This window comes from Hemitrygon akajei, chromosome 4, assembly GCF_048418815.1.
Source record: "Hemitrygon akajei chromosome 4, sHemAka1.3, whole genome shotgun sequence".
In the NCBI taxonomy this organism is placed as follows: Eukaryota; Metazoa; Chordata; class Chondrichthyes; order Myliobatiformes; family Dasyatidae; genus Hemitrygon; species Hemitrygon akajei.
The window spans coordinates 14,112,412-14,128,257 of NC_133127.1; the positions used below are offsets into that span (position 1 = coordinate 14,112,412).

General features: G+C 44.9%; 1 protein-coding gene across 1 annotated transcript in view; it reads left to right on the forward strand.

Annotated features, from left to right (window-relative positions):
- LOC140726136 (RING finger protein 145-like) overlaps positions 1-15,846 on the forward strand; it is a 43,036-nt gene that overhangs the window by 18,481 nt on the left and 8,709 nt on the right. The window contains exons 5-7 of the mRNA XM_073042108.1: positions 697-875; positions 6,437-6,577; positions 12,776-12,958. Of these exons, the coding sequence (XP_072898209.1) occupies positions 697-875; positions 6,437-6,577; positions 12,776-12,958 (503 nt within the window). The remainder of the gene's footprint in view (positions 1-696; positions 876-6,436; positions 6,578-12,775; positions 12,959-15,846) is intronic.

Here is a 15,846-nt window from a genome sequence, read left to right on the forward strand (position 1 = left end):
AGTGAGGATTTAAAACCGAGTGACAGTATATTTTCAGTTCAGGGTGAAATGTGACTTACAGGGGAGTGTCTGTTGATGATTGTGTTCCCACGTGTCTGCAGCCTGTGTCCTTGATCAATGTGGAATATATTGTCCGTTAGGAATTGGAATGGGTTAATTATTGTCAAGTCTATAGAGGTACAGTGAAAAGATTTCATGCTTTTGTATCGGGGGGGGGGAGGCAATATGGTAGTGTTGCGGCTAGTAACACTTTAAGGTGATGGGGGTTGAAATCATATCACTGTCTGAAAGGGCTTTGTGCATTCTCCCTGTGACACTGGTTTCTTCTGGGTTCTCCGGTTTACTCTCACATTCCAAACACATGGATAAGGATTAGTAAAATATAGGCGTGCTATGTCAGCACTGGGCGCATAGTGACACTTGTGGCTGCCTCCAGCACATTCTGGGATGATGTGGGTCATTGATGCAAACAATACATTTCACTGTTTTGATGCACATGTGACAAATAAAGCTAATTTTTTTTTTATTTCTGGGTTGGATGGGGGCCTTCGGCTAAGTTTCACCAGTTCATTCGAGAACCAGTGGTTGAAAGGAACTGAGGGGATGGGGCTGGTTTCAGAGATAAGCTGGGCTTGTGTGTGTGTGTGTGGTCCTCATGGTGAAAACAAGCATTGACTCCTTGCGGTTTTTGCGCAGGGGAGTGAGCTGTATGGGATGCTGGGCCTTGGAATAATGCTGTGGAACCAGTTTGCTGTGCCTGTCCTCTTCACCGTCTTCTGGATGGTGCTGTTTGTCGCCGAGATCTATTTCTACCTCAGCTCACAGAGCCAGACAGCTGCTTCCAATGAGGGCCTCATCTTTGTCTTCCTCACCAGGTATGGTTGACCCTCCTCTCCCCTGTCTACCTTCCCTTGGAGGCTACCAAACTCTTGAAAGGTGAGAGGGAGTGGCATAAGTTCAAAGGAGATGTATGTGTTTTTTTTAAACACAGTGGGTGCCTGAAATAAACTGCCTGAAATGGTGGCAGAGGCAAATGCGATAGAGGCTAGAAGTGTGGCAACACTTGCAGGCTACCCCCAGCATATCCTTGGACTGTGTTTGTTGATGCAAACAACACATTTCATTGTATGTTTCAATGTACATGTGGCTGATTAACAATCTTTCACCAGTTCCTAAATTCCCACAGAAGTTGCACAGTCCACTGAGCTCCTCCAGCAGATTGTGTTTTGCTTCAGCTCCCAGTGTCTGCAGTCCAGAAAGAAGTGGATATTTTGTCACTTGCTGACTGGAGACTGTTTGGAATGCTCTACCCTTTACGCACAGTCATGGGACCTCATCTAAGGCATTCAGTGCAGAACTCGCTAGGTTTCTGAATATTCAGGGAATCTGGGGAATAGTGCAGGAAAATGGCACTGACACAGAAGGCCTCTGATCTGGATGATTAAGAGTATGCTGTATGGTTCAACACAAGACTGCAGATACTGGAATCTGGAGCAACAAACAATCTGCTGGATGAACTCAATGGTCATGAGACCATAAGATATAGGAGCAAATTAGACCATTTGCCACATTGAATGTGCTATTCAATCTTAGCCAATTTTTTTTCCCAATCTACTACCAATCAAGAATCTACCAATCTTTGCCTTAAATACATATGATAACTTGGCCTCCACGTCCCTCTGTGGCAATATATACCACGGAATCACTACCCTCTGCTAAAGAAATTCCACCTCATTTCAGCTTACACATCTTTATATCGAATAGACTGGATTACTGTAATGCACTTTTTGCTGGCTTTCCAAAACAATCTATCGATAAACTTCAACTCATTCAGCACACCACTGCTAGACTTATAACCAAAACCAGGATGAGAGAACATATCGCTCCTGTCCTGACTACTCTGCATTGGCTTTCTGTGTCCTTTAGAATTGATTAAAGTTCTCTTACTCGTTTTTAAAATTCTTGATGGTCTGGGACTGGAGTACATCACAGAATCATTTTTATTTTTTAATCCTGCTCGAGCTCTCAGGTCTTCTTTGGCTGGTCTCTTAAATTTAAACAATTGCCCTCAAAAGATAATTGGTAGGTCATCTTTTTTGAACTACACTCCTAAACTGTGGAACTCGATACTTAAAACTACAAGGAATGTAGATTCAGTCTCCCAATCTATGTCGGCTCTCACCGATATACAGGAGGCCGCACTGGGAGAACTGGACACAGTATAAAACCCCAACAGACTGACAGGTGAAGTGTCATCACACCTGGAAGGACTTTTTGGGGCCCTGAATGGTAGTGAGGGAAATGGTGTAGGGGCAGGTGTAGTACTTGTTCCACTTGTAAGGACAAGTGGCAGGAGGGAGATCAGTGGGGAGGGAAGAATGAACAAAGGAATCATGTAGGGAATGAGCCCTGCGGAATGCAGACTTCATCCACTTCACCTCCAACTTCCACTTGACCCTCAAATTTACCTGGTCCATTTCTGACACCGCCCTCTCCTTTCTCTCTCTCTCCCTCTCTCTCTCTCTCTCTCTCTCGTTTATTTACCGATGTCTTATGAACTCATGGACTCTCAGCAACCTGGACTATACCTCTTCCCACCCTGTTACTTGTGAAAATGCCATCCCCTTCTCTCAGTTCCTCTGTCTCCACTGCACCTGCTCTTAAAGATGAGGCTTTTCATTCCAGAAAGGAGGAGAGGTTCTTCAAAGTAAGGGGCTTCCTTTCCTCCATATTCAATGCTGCCCTCAACCGCATCTCTTCCATTTCGCGCACATCTGTGTCCCCATCCTTCCTCCACTCTACCAGGGATAGTGTTCCTCTTTTCCTCACCTACCACCCCACCAGCCTCCGCGTCCGGCACGTAATTCTCATCAACTTCTGCTATTTCCAATGAGATCCTTTCACCAAGCACATCTTTCCTCCTGCACCCCACTTCAACTTTGTGTTCTGCAGGGATCGTTCCCTGCAAGAACCCCATTGTCCATTCGTCCATCCCCACTGATCTCCCTTCTGGCACTTATCCTTGCAAGCAGAACAAGTGCTACACTTGCCCCTACACCTCCTACTTTATTACCATTCAGGACCCCAAACACTACTTCCAGGTGAAGGCGACACTTCACCTGTGAATCTGTTTTGTACTGTGTCCGGTGCTCCCGATGTGGCCTCTTGACTATCGGAGAGATCCGACGTAGATTGGGAGACTGCTTCGCCGCGCATCTACACTCTGCCAAAACAAGCAGGATCTCCTAGTGGCCACCCATTTTAGTTCCACTTCCCATTCCCATTCCAAAATGTGTATCCATGTCCTCCTCTTCTGTCGCGATGAGGCCACACTCAGGTTGGTGGAACAACACCTTGTATTCCACTTAGGTAGCCTTTAACCTAGTGGTATGAATATCGATTTCTTGAACTTTTGGTAAGGCCCCACCCATTCACCATTCCCCATCTGGCCTGTCCATTTCTGGTGCTCCTCCCACTTTCTTTCTTCCAGGGCCTTCTGTCCTCTCCTGTTAGATTCCCCCTTCTCCAGCCAGTATCTTTCACCAGTCAACTTCCCAGCTCTTTACTTCATCCCTTCCCCAACCCCTCCTGGTTTCACCTATCACCTTGTGTTTCTCTCTCTCCCCTCCCCCTACCTTTAACTCTACTGCTCATCTCTTTTTCTCCAGTTCTGCTGAAGGGCCTCAGCCTGAAACATCCGCTGTACTAGTTTTCCATGGGTGCTGCCTGGCCTGCTGAGTCCCTCCAGCGTTTTGTGTGCAGCAAGTCCACTTGCCAAGATATGCAATGACCTGGATGATTGAGAACCTTCTTAGACACAAAATTATTATTTTTTATTACTAGTTTTAGAGGGATATCCTTTTATTAAGGGGCTGTGCCCTCTGATCTTAGTCTCTCCTACTAATGGAGGTATCCTGTCCACATCCACTCTAGCAGGTAGGTTTCAATGAAATTCTCATTTTTTTAAAAATTTCCATCGAGTACAGGCCTAGTGCCATCAAACACTCATATCTACATATCCACAAGCAATTCTGCAGATACTGGAAATCGTGAGCAACACCAACATAACACTGGAAGAACTCAGCAGGCCAGACACCATCTGTGAAGGGAAATGAACAGTCAACTTTTCAGGAGAGATTCTACACGAGGGCAGTCCATTTCCCTCCATAGATGCTGCCTGACCTGCTGATTTAGAGGTACAACATGGTAGCATGCCTTTCTGGCCCAGTGAGCCTGTGCTACCCAATTACACCCATGTGATCAGTTAACCTACTAACCCATGTTTTTGGGATGTGGGATGTAACCGGAGCACCGGAGGAAACCCAAGCAGTCACAGGGGGAATGAACAAGCTGCTTACAGACAGCAGCGGGAAATGAACCTGTGCTTTGTGTTTGTGCTCCTCGTATGTTAACCCTTTCAATCCCAGGATCATTCTTGTGAACCTCCTCTGGACTCTCCAAGGCCAACACACTCTTGTTGGATATGGGGACCAAAATTCCCCCCACTGTTCCAAATGCTGCCTAAACAAAGCCTCATAAAGCCTCAGCAGCACTTGTGATACGAAATGGACTGTTGATGTTTCTGGTTGAGACCTTTCTGGATTGGAGGGTTTTGCTTTGCTAGAATGGGTAACGGCTAAATTCCCTTGGGCATTGAGACTAACGATGACCCTTTCTCAATTAAAGAACCAGCCAGCTCCACTCCTCCACACCCTTCTCTGCCTGATATAACTGGTCCTCATCCTCAACAATTTTTCCTTTGGCTCATCCCACTATCTCCAGATTCAAGGGGTAGCCGTGGGCCCCAGGTCTGCCTACCTCTTAGATGGCTACCTAGAACGGTCCATGTTCCAAGCCTTCCCTGGCAATACTGTCCAACTCTTCCTGCACTACGTCGATGACTGTATTGGTGCTGCTTCATGCACTCCTGCTGAGTTTGTCAATTTCATCAATTTTTCTTCTAACTTCCATCCTCCCCTTAAACTCATTTGGTCCATTTCTGACACCTTCCCTTCCTTTCTTGATTCCCATCTCCATCTCTGGAGGCAAACTATTGACAAATATGTTTTATAAACCTATTAATTCCTGCGGTTATCTTGACTATAGCTCTTCCCACCCTCACTCCTGTAAAAATGCTATTCTCTTTTCTCAGTTCCTCCTCAGCTGCATCTGTCCCCAGGATGCGGCAATCCTTTCCACGATGTCGTCCTTCTTCAAAGAACGGGGTTTCCCTTCCTCCACCATTGATGCTGCCCTCACTCGCTTCTCCATTTTCCTGAACATCTGCGCTCACCCCATCTTCCCAGTGCCTTAGCAGTGATAGGTAAGGACAAGAGAAACTACCACCCCACGAGCCTCCGCATCCAACACATCATCCTCCTCTGCTCTGCTATCTCCAAAGGGAAACTACCAAACATACCTTTGCTTTCCCCACCCCTCCGCTTTCCACAGGGATAGCTCCCTTCGTGATTCCCTAGTTCATTCATCCGTCCCCACTCCTCTCTCTTTCAGCACGACTCTGCAAGCATCCACCTCCCATTCACGTCCTCCCTCAGCTTCATTCAGGGCCCCAAACAGTCCTTCCTGTCTTCTATTGTGTCCAGTGCTCACGATGCAGCCTCCTCTACATTGGGTGAGACCAGTTGTAAATCGGGAGACTGCTTCGTTGAGCACCTCCACTCTATCTGCTAAAGGTGGAACTTCCTGGTGGCCAAACATTTTAATTCCAATTCCCATTCCTGTTCAAATATGTCGATCCACGCCCTTCTCGTATGCCGCAATGAGATCACCCTCAGGGTGGAGGAGCAACACCTTGTATTCTGTTTGGGTGGCCTCCAACCTGATGGCATGAATATTGATTTCTCCTTCTGGTTTTTAAAAAAGAAAAACCCACCCCTTCTTCTATTCTCCACTCTTACCTATTAACTCTTTTCACCTGCCTATCACCTCCCCTGGGTGCCCCTCCTCCTTTCTCCCATAGTCCACTCTCCTCTCCTATCAGATTCCTTCCTGTCCAGCCCTTTTACTTTTCCTACCCTTCACCTATCAGCTGTCCTCCTTCCTCTCCCCACATTTTTACTCTGACGTCATCCTCCTTTCTTTCCAGTCCTGCAGAAGGGCCGTGGCCGAAACATCGAATGCTTATTCATTTCCATAGATAGTGCCGAGTTCCTCCAGCATTTTGTGTGTGTTGCAATGAACACTCTGCCACTATGGGGGTCTTGCTACTAGGCCAGCGAGCTGTTTACTCTTTACCAGTGCTGCAACCTGCATGTACTTTGAATTATGTTTTATTAACTTATAAGTAGTGTAATTTTGGTTTGTGTGCTGCGTGTGATTTGTTTTGTGCATGTTCTGGAAGAACCTTGTTTTGTTTGGTTGTATACATGTACGGTCAGATGACAAACTTGATTCTTTCCCCTTTGCCCTCTGACAGTGTAGCCAGTTGCTGCGTGACACCGTACTCCATAATTGGCCTTACGTTTGCTGTCTCCCGCTTGTCACTCGGCCTGCTGGCTCTCTGCAAGATTTACCTCCAGGGCTACTCAGGCTTTCGTAATGGCAACCTCATGCACAGGTAAGGCGGGAGGTTGGGCTCTCCGCCCCTTTGGCAGCCATTCTGTGCACAGCACGATCCCACAAACAGCTGTGAACAGGTCCAGAAATCAGGCTAGAGATGAAAAAGGCTGAAAGCATGAACCACCAGGTTCAAGGATAGCTTCTATCCCAGTGTTATCAGATTCATGAATGTACCTCCATAGAATGTATGGAATCTTGAATAGATTCCATATTTAGAGGAGTAGTCCTGCGATTCTGTGGATGCAGTAGAGACAACAGGATAGCATGTTGTCTCCTAGGCACCAGGGTGGGTCTCAGATTGGCGTTGCATCTGGAAAAGGTATGACCTGTACTAAAAGGATGGGCTACACCTGACCCTGAGGGAAATCAATATCCTTGCAAGCAGATTTGCTCCAAACATGGGGGGAGTTTTAAATGAATTTGGCAGGGGTACAGGAACCAGAGTGATAGGGCTGTTGCTTTACAAGCAGAGGCAGTGTGTAGTGAGACTGTCGGGAAGGACAGACAAATGATGGGGCAAAATTGTAGTCAGTGAGATGAGTTGAAGTATTACATCGAAAACCTATAGCACAATACAGGCACTTCGGCCCACAAAGCTGTGCCGAGCATGTCCCTACCTTCGAACTACCTAGGCTTTACCCATAGCCCTCTTTTTCTAAGCACCATGTAGCCATCCAGGAGATTCTTAAAAGACCCTATCGTCTCTGCTGCCGCTGGCAGCCCGTTCCACGCATTCACCACTCTCTGCGTTTTAAAAAAAAAACTTACCCCTGACATCTCCTCTGTACCTACTTCCAAGCACCTTAAAACTATGACCTCTTGTACTAGCCATTTCAGTCCTGGGGAAAAGCTTCTGACTATCCACACAATCAATACCTCTCATCATCTTGTACATCTCTATTAGGTCACCTCTCTTCCTCCTTCATTCCAAGGAGAAAAGGCCGAGTTCACTCAACCTATTCTCATAAGGCATGCTCCCCAATCCAGGCAACATCCTTGTAAATCTCCTCTGTACCCTTTCTATGGCTTCCACATCCTTCCTGTAGTGAGGTGACCAGAATTGAGCACAGTACTCCAAGTGGGGTCTGAGCAGGGTCCTATATAGCTGCAACATTACCTCTCGGCTCTTAAACTCAATCCCACGATTGATGAAGGCCAACACACCGTATGCCTTCTTAACCACAGAGTCAACTTGTGTGACAGCTTTTGAGTGTCTTACGGACTCAGACTCCAAGATCCCTCTGATCCTTCACATTGCCAAGAGTCTTATCATTAATGCTATATTCTGCCATCATATTTGACCTACCAAAATGAACCACCTCACACTTATCTGGGTTGAACTCCATCTGTCACTTCTCAGCCCAGTTTTGCATCCTATCAATGTCCCATTGTAACCTTTGACAGCCCTCCACACTATCCACAACATCCCCAACCTTTGTGTCATCAGCAAATTTATCTCATCTAGGTCATTTATAAAAATCACAGAGTAGGGGTCCCAGGAATAGATCCCTGAGGCACACCACTGGTCACCGACCTCCATGCAGAATATGACTGGTCTACCACCACTCTTTGCCTTCTGTGGGGAAAGCCAGTTCTGGATCCACAAAGCAAAGTCCCCTTGGATCCCATGCCTCTTTACTTTCTCAATAAGCCTTGCATAGGGTACCTTATCAAATACCTTGCTAAAATCCATATGCCCTATATCTACGGCTCTACCTTCATCAATGTGTTTAGTCACATTCTCAAAAAATTCTATCAGGCTCATAAGGCATGACCTGCCTTTGATAAAGCCATGTTGACAATTCCTAATCATATTGTGCCTCTCCAAATGTTCATAAATCCTGTCTCTCAGGATCTTCTCCATCAACTTACCAACCACTGAACGTGGGACAAAATCGAAAAAGGTGACAAATACAAGACTGAAGATGTTATACTTGAATGCACACAGCATGTGGAATAAGGTAGATGATCTTGTAGCGCAGTTAAGAGATCAACAGGAATGACATTGTGGACATCACTGAGACATGGCTGAAAGAGGATAATTGTGAGCTTAACGTCCAAGGATACACATTGCATGGAAAGGTCAGGCAGGTAGGTGAGGGGGTGGCTTTGTTGGTTTAAAAAAAAAAGAAATCAAATCCTTACAAAGGGGTACATAGGATTGGAAGATACAGAATTCTTCTGGGTAGAGCTAAGAGATTGCAAAGGGTAAAAAGACCCAGATGTGTATTATATATATGATCAGAAGCCAGAATGTGGGCTGTAAATTACAATGGGAAATAGAAAAGTAATGTCAAAAGGGCAGTGCTATGATGGTCATGGAGGATTTCAGTACGCAGGTAGATTGGGAAAATGGTGCTGGATCCCAAGAGAGACTTTGTAGAATACCATCAAGATGGATTTTTAGAGCAGCTTGTGGTTGAGCCCAGTAGGGGATCAGCTGTTCTGGATTGGGTGTCGTGTAATGAACTGGGTTTGATAGAAAGCTTATGGTAAAGGAGACAGTGATCGTAATACGATAGAAATCACCTGGCAATTTGAGAGGGAGAAGCTAAAGTCAGATGTATCCGTATTACAATGTCAAGGAAATTACAGAGGAATGAGAGAGGAGCTGGCCAAAGTTGATTGGAAGGGGACACTGGGATGATGGCAGAGCAGCAATAGCTAGAGCTTCTGGAAACAATTTGGAAGGTCCAGGATAGCTGATACTCCTCCTTTGGGATGTATTCTAAAGGCAGGATGATGCAACCATGGCTGACAAGAGAGGTCAAAGTCAACTTCAAACAAAAGAGGGGGCATATAATGGAGCGGAAATTAGTGGGAAATTAGAGGATTGGGAAAATTTCAAAAACCAGCACAGGGCACTAAAAAAGCCATAAGGAGGGAACAGATGAAATATGAAGGTAAGCTGGCCAATAATATCAGTGGATACCAAAAGCTGCTTCAGATATATAAAGAGTAAGAGAGGCGAGAGTAGATATCAGACTGCCAGAAGATGCTGCTAAAGAGCTAGTAAGAGGGGATAAAGAAATGGTAGAAAAACTAAATAAGTATTTTGCATCAGTCTTCACTGTAGAATGCACTAGCAGTATTTTGGAAGTCTGAGACTGACTGTCAGGAGGCAGAAGTGAACGCCTTTGCTATTACTAAGGAAAAGGTACTTGGGAAGCTGAAAAGTCTGAAGGTATGGTTCTGGAGGAATGGAAAATTACAAATGTCACTCCACTCTTAAAGGAAGAGAGGCAGAAGAAAAGATATTATAGGCAGGTTCGTCTGACCTCAGTGATGGGGAAGATGTTGGAGTCTGTTGTTAATGATGAGGTTTCAGGTTTTTGAAGGCACATGATAAAATAGGCCAAAGTCAGCGTGATTTCCTTAAAGGAATTCTGAGGAAATGACAAGCGCGACAAAGGAGAATTGGTGAATGTTGGGTACTTGGATTCTCAGAAGGCCTTTGACAAGGTGTCGCACATGAGGCTGCTTAGCAAGGAAAGAGCCCGTGCTATTACAGGAAAGATATTTGTGTGGATAAAGTATTGGCTGATTGGCAGGAGGCAAGGAGTGAGAATAAAGAAAGCCTTTTCTGGTTGGTTACCAGTGACTAGTGGTGGTCTTCAAGGGTTGGTGTTCAGACTGTTTGTTTTTACATTGTATGTCAGTGATTTGGATAACTGAATTGATGGTTTTGTGCTCAAATTTGCAGATGCTAAGAAGATAACTGGAGGGGTAAGTGTGTTGAGGAAACAGAGGCTACAGAAGGGCTTAGATTAGGAGAATTGGCAAAGAAATAGCAGGTGGAATACAGTGTCAGGAAGTGTATGGTCATGCATTTTGGGAGAAGTAAAAGTGCAGACTATTTTCTAAATGGAGAGAAAATGGAGGTGCAAGAGGACTTGGGAGTCCTTGTGCAGGTTGTGTTGGTGAGGAAGGCAAATGCAACGGTAGCATTTATTTTGAGAGGTCTAGAATATAAAAGCAAGGATGAATGGAGTAATGAGAGATGTTTTGGGCCCCTTATGTTAGAAAGGGCACTGAGGGTTCAGACGACGACAAAGTTAGAAAGGATGTGCTGACATTTGGAGAGGGTTCAGAGGAGGTTCATGAGAATGATCCCGGGAATGAAAGGGTTAACATACGAGGAGTATTTGATAGCTCTGGGCCTGTACTCGCTGGAATTTAGAAGAATGAGGGACTGAGAATCTGATTGAAACCTATGGAATGTTGAATGGCCTAGATGGAATGGATGTGGAAAGGATGTTTTCCGTAGTGGAGGAAGCTAGGATGAGAGTGCACTCCTCAGAAGAGAAACATCCGTTCAGAACAGAGACGGAGGAATTTCTTTAGTCAGAGGGTGGTGATTCTGTGTGATTTGTTACCGTAGGTGGCCAAGTTAGTGGGTGTATTTAAGGCGGAGGCTAATGGGTTCTTGATTAGTCAGGGCATCAAAGATTATAGGGAGAAGGCAGGAGAATGGGGTTGAGAGGGAAATGGATGTCATGCTGGAGCAGACTGGATGGCTGTATGACCTGATTTTTGCTTCTGTCTTATGGTCTTGGGGACTTCCTGTACGCTAAGATGGGCTCTTGGCCACAGAATCTATCTCGTTATGATCCTGCACTGCACTTTTTCAGTAGCTTTTACTTCATTCTCATTGTTATTGTTTCACCTTTCCTACCTCAGTGCACTGTCTAATGATCTAATCTGTATAAGCAGTATGCAAGACAAGCTTTTCACTTTCTCTCTGTACATGTGATGGTAATAAATCAAATGGAAGTATCGTGGACACTGGAAAATTTGGCTGGGGGAGAGAAGCATACAGTAAAGTGAGAATATTTAGCAGCTTGATGGAGAGAAGAGATGTACTTTTAGGGCCAATAGCCTTTCATTGGAACAGTCTGTTGCTCGGAGACACGAGATGTTCTCTCTGGAATAGGATCATTAATTCTTTCTTGGTTCCTCAGGTGAAAGACATCCTTAAAAGTGTGATGCACACCCTGTTCTGATCTGCCTGCCTCTCAATTGAAACTGATTTATTATTGTTCGATGTACTGAGATAGTGAAAAGCTTGTCTTGTATACTGTTCACACAGATCAAATCATACACAGTGCACTGAGGTAGAGTAATAGATAACTACACCACAAAAGCAGGCCCTTCAACCCATTAGTCTGTGCCGAGCCATTTAATCTGTCCAGTTCCATCAACCTGCTCCCAGACCATAGCCTTCCATACCCTGGCTATCCATGCACCTATCCAGACTTTCCTTAAACATTGTAATCAATATCACATCCACTGCTTGCCCTGGCAACTTGTTCCACACTCTCACCACTCTGAGTGAAGAAGTTTCCCTTCATGTTTCCCTTAAACATTTCACCTTTCACCATTAACTCATGACCTCTAGTTGTTGTCTCACCCAACCCCAGTGGAATAAGCCTGCTTGCACTTACCCTATCTAGAGGTAGAACAAGGTAAAACAATAACAATGGAGAATAAAGTGTAAAAGCTACAGAAAGTACAGTGGGGGTAGAAGATTATACGAGCTGGATTGAGTTCAAGTCTATCTTACTGTACTGCGGAAACATTTGATAATCTTTTAACAGCTGGTAGAAAGTGTCCTTGAGACCGGTGGTACATGCTTTTAGGTTTTTGTAACTTCTGCCCGATGGGAGAGGGCAGACGAGAATGTTCAGAGTGGCTGGGATCTTTAATAATGTTGGCTACTTTACCAAGGAAGCAAGAAATATATACAGTCCATAGAAGGGAGGGTACTTTTTTTGCGATCTGAGTTGTGACCATAACTATCTGTAGTTTCTTGTAGTCCCGTACACAGCTGTTGTCATACCAAGCTGTATGACAAAGCTTCTGAGTGTGCTTTCTATGATGTAGCGATTTTAAAAATTGGTAAGGGTTGATGGGGACATGTCAAATTTCTTTAACCTCCCAAAGAAGCAGAGGTGTTATTGTGCTTTCTTAGCTCTGGTACCTATAGTGTTGGACTAGGACAGACTATTAGTGATGTTTGCATCTGGGAACTAGCAGCTCTCAGCACTATCAATCTCAGCACCATTGATGCAGGCATGGTTGGTTGATGTTGATTGAGTATTGAACTTTTAATGTCACTGGTTGAAGATTGAAGGTGGGGTTCTGTTGGTGGTGTGCTGGTACCTTTTCTCTTGTGCTAATGCACTCTTCCCTCTAGAGGCGTGACGGAGGGTGTGACATTCCTGCTGTTGGCCCTGCAGACGGATCTGATCGACCTGCACGTCCTGCAACGCACCTTCCTCCTCAGCATCATACTCTTCATTATTGTTGCCTCAATCCTGCAGTCCATGTTGGAGATCACAGACCCCATCGTCCTGGCGCTTGGAGCCTCCAGGAACAGGTGAGCAGCAAGGCAGGGAACAACTTCCCACTTCCCCTCCTTCCGTGTCCGGATGGCAGTGTCCATCATCCAAGACCCCCACCATCTAGGCCACGTCATCTTCTCAATACAGGAGTTATCGGAGCCTGAAGACCTACACCTGTAGGTTCAACAATAGCTTCTTCCCACAGCTCTCTGGTTCCTGAAGCAACTTGAAAATCCCCAATTCTATATTTAACTATATTTCTCCATCTAGGTTCACGAGGTTGATTCCTGGGATGGTGGGACTGTCATATGTTGAAAGATTGGAGTGACTGAGCTTGTATACACTGGAATTTAGAAGGATGAGAGGGGATCTGATTGAAACATATAAGATTATTAAGGGATTGGACACGCTAGAGGCAGAAAACATGTTCCTGATGTTGGGGGAGTCCAGAACCAGAGGCCACAGTTTAAGAATAAGGGATAGGCCATTTAGAACGGAGTTCAGGAAAAACTTTTTCACCCAGAGAGTTGTGGATCTATGGAATGCTCTGCCTCAGAAGGCAGTGGAGGCCAATTCTCTGGATGCTTTCAAGAAAGAGTTAGATAGAGCTCTTAAAGATAGCAGAATCGAGGGATATGGGGAGAAGGCAGGAACGGGGTACTGATTGTGGATGATCAGCCATGATCACATTGGTGGTGCTGGCTTGAAGGGCCAAATGGCCTACTCCTGCACCTATTGTCCATTGTCTATCCCTCACCCCTTCCTTTCACTCATGTTGGCTTTATTTTGTCATGGAAGTTGTGTAGAATTTGTTAATTGTTTTTGTCATCTTATGTTTGCAATATTCTGTGCTGCTGCAAAAAGCTAACTTTGATGGCATTTCTGTCCTGTGTGTATGTCTATGCCAGTAAACTTGAATTTGAGCATTCCTCACCAGCAGAAAATGAGACAGGATCTTGTTAACCAGTTTCTCAGGTTTGTGCTTCAGGGTTGTTTCTGGAGGTTTGAGATCCAAGCACCTATGTTTCACGGTGAGGCACTTGGTCGGTCTAGGAGAGAAAGAAGAAATAGCTTTGATTTTCTGCTTCAGAATCTTTGAGTTAGTCTAATCCCTGGCACAATCAGTACTGATGAAGGGTCACTGCCTGAAATGTTGACTGTTTATTCATTTCCATACAGTAAATACTACCTGACTTGCTGAGTTCCTCCACCATTTTGTGTGTTTCTCTGGTCATGACCTGTTTCTTTGGATTAACATACCTAATCCATGCTGTTTGTATACTTGAAACTGAGAACAGTGAAATTTTGACAGACATTGTTCACCAGGATATTCGATTAGGAGGTATGAGTTGCCAAATCCTCCTGCATACTGCAAAAACGGGCAGGAGGTACAGGAGCCTAGGGTCCCACACCACCAGGTTCAGGAGCCTAGGGTCCCACACCACCAGGTTCAGGAGCCTAGGGTCCCACACCACCAGGTTCAGGAGCCTAGGGTTCCACACCACCAGGTTCAGGAGCAGTTGTCACCCTACAACCGTCAGGCTTCTGAACCAGTGTGGATAAATTCACTCACCTCAACTCTGAACTGAGCCTAGGATCCCACACCACCAAGTTCAGGAGCATTGGGTCCCACACCACCAGGTTCAGGAGCATTGGGTCCCACACCACCAGGTTCAGGAGCATTGGGTCCCACACCACCAGGTTCAGGAGCTTTGGGTCCCACACCACCAGGTTCAGAGCAGTTGTCACCCTACAACCATCAGGCTTCTGAACCAGCCTGGATAACTTCAATGCTGAACTGATTCCACAACCTACAGACTCGCTTTAAGGACTCTACAATTCTTGTTCTCAGTATTATTTATTTACTTTTTTGTTATTATTTGCACATTTTGTACATTGTCAGTCTTTGTTATCATTTTTTCCATAAATTCTATTGTGTTTCTTTATTTTTCTGTAAACAACTGCAAGAAAATGAACAAGATCGTATATGGTGCCATATATGTATGTTAATAATAAATTTACTTTGAGCAACACAGATGCTGGAAGAACTCAGCAGGTCAGACAATGAATTTTCATTGGTTCGATGTTTCAGGCTGAGGCCCTTCTTCAGGATTTCCAGTATCTGCAGAATCTCTTGTGTTTAAAGTTTATTTTGAACTTTTTTCACACAGAGGGGTGTGTGCATGGAGTATGCTGTTGGGAAGGTGGTGGCAATCTAACCAGAGGTACTTAGAGAGGACAGGTACGTGATGCCTGGAATGGGTTACCAGGGTTAGTAGTGGAGGCAGATGTGATAGAGGCATTCATGAGGCTCCCACATAGTTATATGAGTGTGCATGGAATGGAGAGATAAGGGCATTGTGTCGGCAGAAGGGATTAGTTTAGGGAGGCATTTATTTTTATTATTTTTTAAAGATAAAGTGTGGTAACAGGTCCTTTTAGCCCCGTGTGCCCATGTTGCTCAATTACATCCATTTGACCAACTAACCTACTAACCAGTACATCTTTCGAATGTGGGAGGAAACCAGAGCACCCGGAGGAAACCCACGTGGTCACAAAGATTTTACAAGCTCCTTTGAGAAAAGCAGAATTGAAACTCAGTCGTTAGTGTTGTAATGGCTTGTATGGAAACTTGGTTTGTTGCTGGCCCCACTAAACAGCCACGGGACTCGGCAGTGAGAAGGCCATTTCTCATAAACGGTATATTTCTAGGGTCTGTATGATTTGGAGTTCAACCAAACAGGAACGTCGTGATGTTTTGATTAAGAAACCTTGATTGGAGAGGATGCTATATAAATTTTCCCTATACACAATTACCAGTTGGCAAAAAATAACATTTCGTACAAGGCAGCATGTTAAAGGAAATATTTTGAAAAATTTCAGCTTTATCAGGCAGTTAGTAGGAAAAAGAAAAGGGGGAGAA